An 8,924-nucleotide genomic window follows, 5' to 3' on the forward strand; every position below is an offset into this window, starting at 1 on the left:
TATGCCTATCTTATGTGCAGCTGGGTAGCACAGGCCTCTCTGGTGCCCCCGCACCTTGCAGGACCTGTGGGTAACTGGATCACACATTCCCTTTGGGGATCCGGCTCTATGCCTATGTTATGGGCCGCTGGGTCGACAGGCCTCTCTGGTGCTTCAGCACCCAGCATGTCTCGTAGGTAACTGGATTTCACATCCCTGCTGTGTCACACAGGCTTCTCCAGTGCCCGCGAACCCTGCAGGTCCTGTGGGTAGGCAGCTGGATGGCACCAGTCCCTCTAGGGCTCCGGCTTCCCACTGTACTTGTGAGCTGCTGGACCACACAGGCCTCTGTGGAGTCCTAGGTCCAGCCCCTGGTTGCTGGGAGTGCTGCTGCCCCGTGGGGCTCAAGTCCTGCTCAGCTTTTTCTGTAGTTTTTGGGGATGGGTCTCATCTGCTGGTCTGTGCTTCTGTTGCCTGGGGGTGGATGTCTCCTCCCCAGCCTCTGTTGCTGGAGGCATATCTCCACCCTGACTGGGCTGCTACTGTGGGGGATGGTGCTGGGCTCCGGGCTGTCTGCGGCTTCCATGACCAGCACCTTGGGAGCTCCACTACTGTGCACTGGTCTGTGTTGACACAGAGTGTCCACTGGTCCGATGGTTCCAGGTGCGCTGGTGGGCTCAGGTTGCTGGGCCCTAGCCGCTCCCTCTGCCTCCTCCCAGGGAAAACCCAGGATCTTCCAAAATGGTGGGACCTCCTCGGGGCATAGGGAGAAGCGCCCTGAAGAGCCACTTACTGTGGTAGCCGGCTGCTCCGTCCACAGCACAGAAACCTTCTGCTCCACGTCTCTTCACTGCTTGGGTTTGGTTATCCACCTTCACATCCACTCACACTGTCTCACACATTCGCTCACTCTCTCACACACTCACCCTCGCTCTGGTCCTGCCTGCTGCCATCTTCCCTCTATTGGAATAGTTTTGGTGCTCTTTCAAATCCTAAGCATCCATGGCAGTGTTCCGGGTTGTCACATTTTTTTTCTTTTAAAAATGTGGAATGCTTCCCAAATTTGTGTGTCATCCTTGTGCAGGGGTCATGTTAATCCTCTCTGTATCGTTCCAATCCAGTCTGTCTGCTGCTGAGCAAGCTGTAGCATCTTTGTATTCCTTGTGAGGATAAAAGTCCCTAAGTATGTTCATCAATTTATTTTCCCAAGGTCATATAGCTAGTAAACAGAAGAACTAAGAATTAAATCTAGGGCTCTCAAATTCCAAAGTGTAGATAGATAGATAGATAGATAGATAGATAGATTTTTTTTTCTTTCTCTCCTATATATAAATGCCTCCCAATATTTTAGGTATATTTCCCTAACTAATCAGGCCAAAGAAATACTTTTAAAGTTAAAATGTATTAATAGAAATCCAATAGAGAATTATGAGCTATAATAAACACTTTGAATATAGTAGACATCTAAAAATGATTTTGCAACTAAATTGTTGCAAGAAATAATAAAAACTTATTATTCCTTTTGTTTTTTTTTAAAAAAACAAAAAACCTCTTTTTTTCTTTATTGATTTTTAGAGAGAGAGGAAGGGAGAGGGAGAAAGAGAAACATTGATGAGAGAGAACATTGATTGGCCCCTCCTGCATGTCCCCCAGTGGGGATCTGGCCAAAACCTGGGCATGTGTCCTGACCAGGAATCAAACCGGTGAACTCTTGGTGCCACTGAGCTACACTGGCTAGACTATTGTTGCTTTTAACTTTATAATAAATTCAAATAGAGAACTTAAATTATTTTATATTTTGTATTTTATTTTGAGTGCCACTCAATATGAAAATCCTATTTTATACATAGCTATTGTAATAAAGAGAAGAAAATGAACTCCACAATAATAAACTAGTAATCTTGAATTAAGCTATTTCAAATATTATTAATGCTTACATTTTGTATAGATTATCACTATCCCTACTACAAAAATAAAAGGTCAGTTGTTTAATTTTACTTTAGATAATCTGACTTTATGTTATTTCATTTGGTCATATTTGAGAATCACAAACTCTTTACTTTTTAGTTTTCTCCTTTTAGCCACAAAAACTGTTTTCATATAATTTAAGCAAAATATACATGTATGACATTGTATATTTAAATAATAAAAAGATACATAACATGTTTGATGTTTCATAATATAATATAAAAAATAAATTTTAAAATAAGAATACTCATTAGCATTTCTTTAAGGATGCTTTAGAAAATACTACTTAATAGAGCTACAGTAATTATGCATTCAGCATTAGTGACAATTAGAATGCATTGAAATTTTCTGACTCTGCCATGCTTTTTATTGCTAGGATGTTTCTCTCCATTTATCTGACCAGTTGTCACAGATAATTTTTTTTTTTTTAAATAGAGCTGAACTAAAAAGAGAGGCTTTTAATGTTCTTAAATATTTCAACTGGAACATCGGCTTGTTTATATGTTCAACATATATTACTATTGAAGTTAGCTGATACTGAGGGTGTTCTCTAACTCATCGGTTTTAGAAAAGGATTCTGTGCGTGCCTGATCTATGGAAATGACAGTGCATGGAATTATAGAATCCTTTTACAGCTTCGTAAAGCTTGCCACTTTGTTACTGTCCTTTCAGAATGTCCAGGCCAGTTCCTACCCCAGGAGTCCAACCCCATGGAATCAGGCTGGATGATTCCAGTCATCTCCCCAGAAAAAGTCTGGCTAAGGCTGCAGCTCACAAAGGGCCTTTCCTGTACAGTGACATCCTAATTGATCCAGAGACATGGAAGTAAGGAACAGACTAACAAACCTCAGAGGGATGGGGGTGGGAAGAGATAAGCCAAAGAACTTATATGCATATACAATATACACAACCAATGGACACAGACATTAGGTTGGGGAAAGCAGGAGTGGGGTGGCAGTGGGGAGGAGGGGGTAAATGGGGATAAAGGGGGGCATCTGTAATACTTTCAACAATAAATAAAACAAAACAAAATAAAATAAAATGGCATCCTACTTCTATAAGCCATAATCAAGTGAGTTTTGTAACTCATTATCATTCTTCCATATGTTTTGGAGTAGAATCATTCAACTGAGAGAAATTAAAACTAGAAAAAGAACGTATTTTAATTGTATCTAACTCCATAGAAGTTTAAGAACAATATAAGCTTTATCTAGGTCTCTTTATTAGTAAAATACAGTGTTGTTGAAGCAACCATTTTGTTTGTTAAAAAGTTGAATGTTGAGATTATATTAGGGTATTGTTGTGTGATGACATCTAAACAAGAAAGAATATGCTGCCCTGGCCAGTTTTGCTCAGCGGTTAGAGCATCGGCCTGCGGTCCGGAGAGGCCCGGGTTCGGTTCCCGCTAAGGGCATGTACTTCGGTTGCAGTTTGTCCCCGGCCCTGGTTGGTCGTGCGGTGGCAGCCACTCGATGTGTCCCTTCACGTCGATGTTTCTCTCTCTCTCTCTCCCTCCCACTCTATCTGTACAAAAAATGGAAAAATATCCTCGGGTGAGGATTAAAAACAAAACAAAACAAAAAACAAAAAAAAAGAAAGAAAGAATATGCTATTACAAACTACAAAAATAGAACTGAAACTTGTTCAAGGTAAAACAATGTATATGAAAATATTTGAATGAGTTTGAGTTCAATCACTTCTATTAAAAGATGTATGATTCTGTACTAATCAGGCCATTTCTGTGAACAGTTTCTTCTTCTATGCTATCAGAAAAGATGTGCTCTGTTTATTTCCAAGATTTTAGGAAGAGCTTATAATACAATTTAATACAATGTTATAAAAATTTAGTTAATACAGCATATGTAACAAACATTTTGTTGATGCTTTCCAAGTAATTATTATTATGTTTACACAAACCTATTATAAATTATGAATTACCACACAAATATATAGAAATATTATTATATGTAGGATGACTCTTATCCTTTGATATTAAGTAATTTAGCCTTTCCCCTTTTGAAAACATCAAGTGACATTTGAGAACACCTATTACTTTCCATCAAGCCACTGGTAATTTAACATTATGTAGAAATAATACGCCTTTGCAAGAATAAAAAATATGTATTAGCTAGCTTCCTTATTAAAAAACAAAGACTCAAAAATAAAATCCAGCTATACAAGAGACCAACTTAAAGTAAAATGGTATGTAAAAGTTAAAAATAAAAGGATAAAAATGATAATAATTTGGACTAATGAAACAAGAAGGCTGAGGTAGCAATAATAATAAAAATAAAGCGAATTCAAAGCAAAAATAATTATACTGGATCGAAAATGGTCATTTTATATTGAAAAACATTCAATCTAGATTCACCGGGCGAGCAGGCGGCGCGGGCAGCTGACGGGACAGCGGACCACACGCGGGACCGGTGTCCACAGCGCAGCGGTCCCGGCCCACACCTTCAGGTGCGGAGCGCACAAGAGCTGTCCCACCAGGCGAGGGAGCGTGGACACGGCGGGGCTCACGGAGCTGGGCAGGCACAGCTCTGAGGTGAAGAAAAGGTGGTGTGATTTTGAGTATTCTGAGCATTTGGAAGGAAGCCAGACATGTCTTTGGATGACATTAAGATGCAATCCAGTGACTTCCTGGAGAAGGGAGTATGTAGACAGCGGGGGCTTCGGGGAGGTGTCTTTGTGTTTACACAGATCCCATGGACTGAAAAAGGTGTACACGGGGCCAAAGCGCATGGAGCACAATGAGTACAAGCTGATGCACAAGCTGAGGCACCAGCGGGTGTGAAGCTCCTGGGAATCATCATAGACGAGGGGAACTACTCGCTCGTGATGGACTACATGGAGAAGGGCAGCCTCATGCACGTGCTCGAAGCCAAGACCAGTATCCCCCTTTCTGTGAAAGGAAGGATAATTATGGAGACCATTGAAGGAATGTGCTATTTACATGGAGAAGGTGTAATGCACAAGGACTTAAAGCCTGAGAATATCCTTGTTGATGACAACTTTCACATTAAGATAGCTGATCTTGGCGTTGCTTCCTTTAAGACAGGGAGTAAGCTGACTAAAGAGGAACACAATGAGCAGAAGAAAATGAATAGTGCTTCTGAGAATGGTGGCGCCCTCCATTACATGGCCCCTGAGCACCTGAATGATATCAGTGCCAGGCCCTTGGAGAAGTCAGACGTGTACAGCTTTACCATAGTCCTGTGGGCAATATTTGCAAACAAGGAGCCATATGAAAATGCTATCTCTGAGCAGCAGATGATAATATGCATTACATCTGGGAACAGGCCAGATGTGGACATCATCATCGAATACTGCCCGAAGGAGATTATCAGCCTCATGAAGCAGTGCTGGGTGGCAGATCCAGAAGAGCCGCCAACATTTGCCGGTATTGAAGAAAAATTTAGGCCTTTTTATTCCTGTAATCTTGAAGAATATGTAGAAGAAGATGTGAAGAGTTTAAAGAAAGAGTATCCCAGCCAAAATGAAGTTGTGAAGAGAATGCAGTGTCTCCAAATAGATTGTGTAGCAATACCTCCAAGCAGGTCCAATTCAGCCACAGAACCGCCCAGTTCGCTGCATAGTGCACAGGGATTCAGGATGGGTCCTGTGGAGGCATCCTGGTTTGCTCCCTCCCCAGAGCACCAGCAGGAGGAGAATGGGCTCAGACTGCAGAATAAACTCCAGGAGGAAGCCAACTAGCATCTTTTTGGCAGCTGCATGGACAAACAAACAAAACAGCAACCCAGACAGAATGTGGCTTACAACAGAGAGGGGGACAGGAGACGAAGAGTCTCCCATGACCCTTTTGCACAACCAAGGCCTTACGAAACTGTTCAGAACCCAGGGATAAGTGGCCTTGCTTCTTCCGATGCAGCCAGTCATGGTAATGCAGTACACCAACCAGTTGGACTGACCAGCGAAGCCCAAGTACCCCACTGGAACAATGGACCACATAGTCTGCTTGGTTTTAGAACAAGATCACTGGGCGTGGGAACAGTAGGTTCCCAATTTTGGTATAGGCCAAATCCAAGCCATATGCCACACCTGCATAAAACTACAGTGCTGAGACCAACCTACTGGGAAACATGCCCACCATTCCATTCACCTCCCTGACACCAACAGTTGAGGCTGTAAAATGTTCCATTTACAACAGTGCTGGCATTCAGATTGGAGACAATAATCATATGGAGGTTGGTGGAGTGAGTTTACCATTACTGGACAGCACATACATGAACTTGAAAGAGCCAGCTTCGAAGTAACAACATATCCTTGATAATGCCGCTAGTCTGACTGATAAACACCTGGACCCAGTCAGGGACAATCTGGGAAGGACCTGGAAAAGCTGTGCCTGTAAACTGGGCTTCACTGAATCTCAGATTGATGAACTTGACCATGACTGTGAGCAGGATGGATTGAAAGAGAAAGTTTACCAGATGCTCCAGAAGTGGCTGATGAGGGAAGGCAATAAGGGGGCCACAGTGGGAAAACTGGCCCATGCTCTCTATCAGTGTCCACACGTAGACCTTTTGAACTCTCTGGCATGTATCAGCCAGAACGAACTCCAGAAGGAGCTTTGGCAGCGTGAAGTAAACCCCTCACTTAGTGGGTATTCCACTAAAAGTGTGCTGCCTCACTGATAATGGGTTCTCTGTCTGCATGAAAATCATTCCCCAAATTTCATAGCCAGAGAAAGAAATCTATAGTAAAAAACCTGATAAACTGGAAGACCTATTAATGGCCGAGCCTGAATGAGAAAAGAAGCCAGAGTGGGCGCGGCTGCTGGAACTAGGGGTTGTGGGAGGTGAGCGTCCACCTCATTCCCGCAGTTCTGCCATCCCGACCCACGCTCGGCCAGGTCTCTCTGTGGAGTGACACTGCCGTGGCTTCTGAGGACCTGTCGTCCAGCCTGTGTGGCAGGAAGTGGCGGTGGCCTCCACATCCTGAGAGAATCTGAAATCCATCCATCACCCATTCTTCAAAATGCAATGGAATGTACCAAGACTATTCCAGATGGCACATAGGACATACATGGAACCTTATAAAGCTGGTCTCTTTGGACACTGTCAAAATATAAAAGGACCATTACTTTTGTATACAGCCGAATCCAGAGTAGTTTTGGTACAGGGCCCTCAAAAACAATGGCTGCATTTATCTGCTGCTCAGTGCACTGCAAAGGAAAGAAAGCCATTTGATGTTCATTAACCACAATGAGGGGTTCTTCACCATAAACAGTGGGAGCAAGATACTTTCTCTAAGAGGGTTATGTTATCCAATGCCACATCTCCAGAAAGTCCTTCAGAAAAAAAGGAAGACCCTGATCCTTTACACAACAAATCTATTAGCCTTTATCAACGATTTAAGAAAACATTTAGACAATATGGAGAAGTCTTGATTCCAGTGCATCTAATAACTTCTGGTGTTTGGTTTGGAACATTTTATTATGCAGCCATAAAAGGAGTGATTGTCGTTCCTTCTCTAGAGCTTACTGGGTTCCCTGACAGCATAGTAAACATTCTGAAAGATTCCCAGGGTGGAAATGCACTAACAGCATATGCCTTGGTTAAGATTGCAACACCTGCCCGGTATACTGTGACTTTGGAGGGAACCTCTTGCACTGTGAAGTGTTTGCGTAGTCACAGCTACATGTCAACACTGCCTCCTGTTAAGGAGTATCTATAGGATAGGATGGAAGAGACAAAGGAACTTCTCACAGAGAAAATGGAAGAAACGAAGGATAGACTTACTGAAAAATTATAAGAAACCAAAGAAAAAGTTTTCTTTTTTTTTAAAAAAAGTGGAATAGGGTGCCTTATATAAGAGATTATAAACAATTGCTGCACTTTAACCCTTTAGAGACCAAGGAAAAAAATCCTGAGTATCTTTTTGGTTAGTTGCCTAAATATGCCAGTTCTCTGAAGGTTAAAGAAGTAAGATAACTTTTTTAACATTAAATGTCACTAGAAAAATGCATTTGTTTGTTTTTTGAAAAGAATAAAATGAACCCAGTATAAGAATTTCCCATCAATAGCAGCAGTAAGCAGTGGTCAGTGTCTAAGTCAGAGTTCTTCTTCAAGGTCTTCAGAAGCATACTTGCTTTGTTTGCTGCAGCTACACTTCAGGCAGACAAGGCAATTGACTTCTTGAATAATTGATGTGGCCCTAGACAGGAAATTAAACCTTGGTCTTCATCTTTGTTGTTCATTAAGGTTTTAACTATATTCCGTTCTCATTCTCAATATGGAGACAAACTTTTGTCATCAAATCTGCCTGTGAATGAGATGATAGTTCTATAATTGTGTTACAATGAACATAATAGACTTTATATGAAGAAAGTTGAATAAAAATTAAGTCATACATGTAAATAAGATGTATTGGTTATATAAAAATGGAAAATTGACCATTCAAAAATGACTTTTACTTGCATCTTGTCATAATCAAAATGTTAAAGCAAATATATAGGGCCATAGTACCTTTCCTCCTAGAACATAAAACTACTGTGAATTGTTTTGTGTCCTTTTCAACTAATTTTTCAGAGAGAACGTTAAAATAATTGCACCTTAAGTTTCTTGTTGAAATCAGATTATCTTCAGCAGTAACTCAAGGCTGTGGTTCTCAGGAAAACAAAGGCTCGGAAGGGTGGAAAACGGCGCTGGGTCGGCACGGAGCTCTCTCCTGGCCGCTCGGCGGGTCTTGTCTCCGCCAACCAGCGCTCTTTCCCAGTGTCTTCTCAGAGTTAATGTCTATCTCACTACGGAATACATTTTGAAATTGTAAAAAAAAAAAAAGAGAGAAAGAAAAAAGAAGCCTAACTGGGTTTTGAAAGGGAAAGAAGAGATATTCAAGGAAGATCATTTTCTTTTTAAATTTATCTTTATTGTTGAATGTGTTACAGATGTCTCCCTATTTTCTCCCTTGACCCCCTCCTCCCCACTCCTGTCCCCCTCCTGCCTTTCCCATGT

General features: G+C 41.7%; 1 protein-coding gene and 2 pseudogenes across 1 annotated transcript; 2 read left to right on the forward strand and 1 right to left on the reverse strand.

Moving 5' to 3' along the window:
- Positions 1 to 1,018: 1,018 nt before the first annotated feature.
- On the reverse strand, positions 1,019 to 1,119 carry LOC118617928 (annotated as a pseudogene).
- A 3,371-nt stretch (positions 1,120 to 4,490) lies between these two features.
- On the forward strand, positions 4,491 to 6,602 carry LOC118616944 (receptor-interacting serine/threonine-protein kinase 1-like). Its single transcript, XM_036242500.1, is given in 4 exon segments — positions 4,491 to 4,599; positions 4,601 to 4,736; positions 4,739 to 6,025; positions 6,028 to 6,602. Coding segments are annotated over 4 exon segments (2,046 nt in total). The 5' UTR covers positions 4,491 to 4,551.
- Positions 6,603 to 6,930: 328 nt separating this feature from the next.
- Positions 6,931 to 7,734, forward strand: LOC118616824 (annotated as a pseudogene).
- The last annotated feature ends 1,190 nt before the right edge of the window (positions 7,735 to 8,924 follow it).

Source organism: Molossus molossus, unplaced genomic scaffold, assembly GCF_014108415.1.
Source record: "Molossus molossus isolate mMolMol1 unplaced genomic scaffold, mMolMol1.p scaffold_m16_p_5, whole genome shotgun sequence".
Lineage (NCBI taxonomy): Eukaryota > Metazoa > Chordata > Mammalia > Chiroptera > Molossidae > Molossus > Molossus molossus.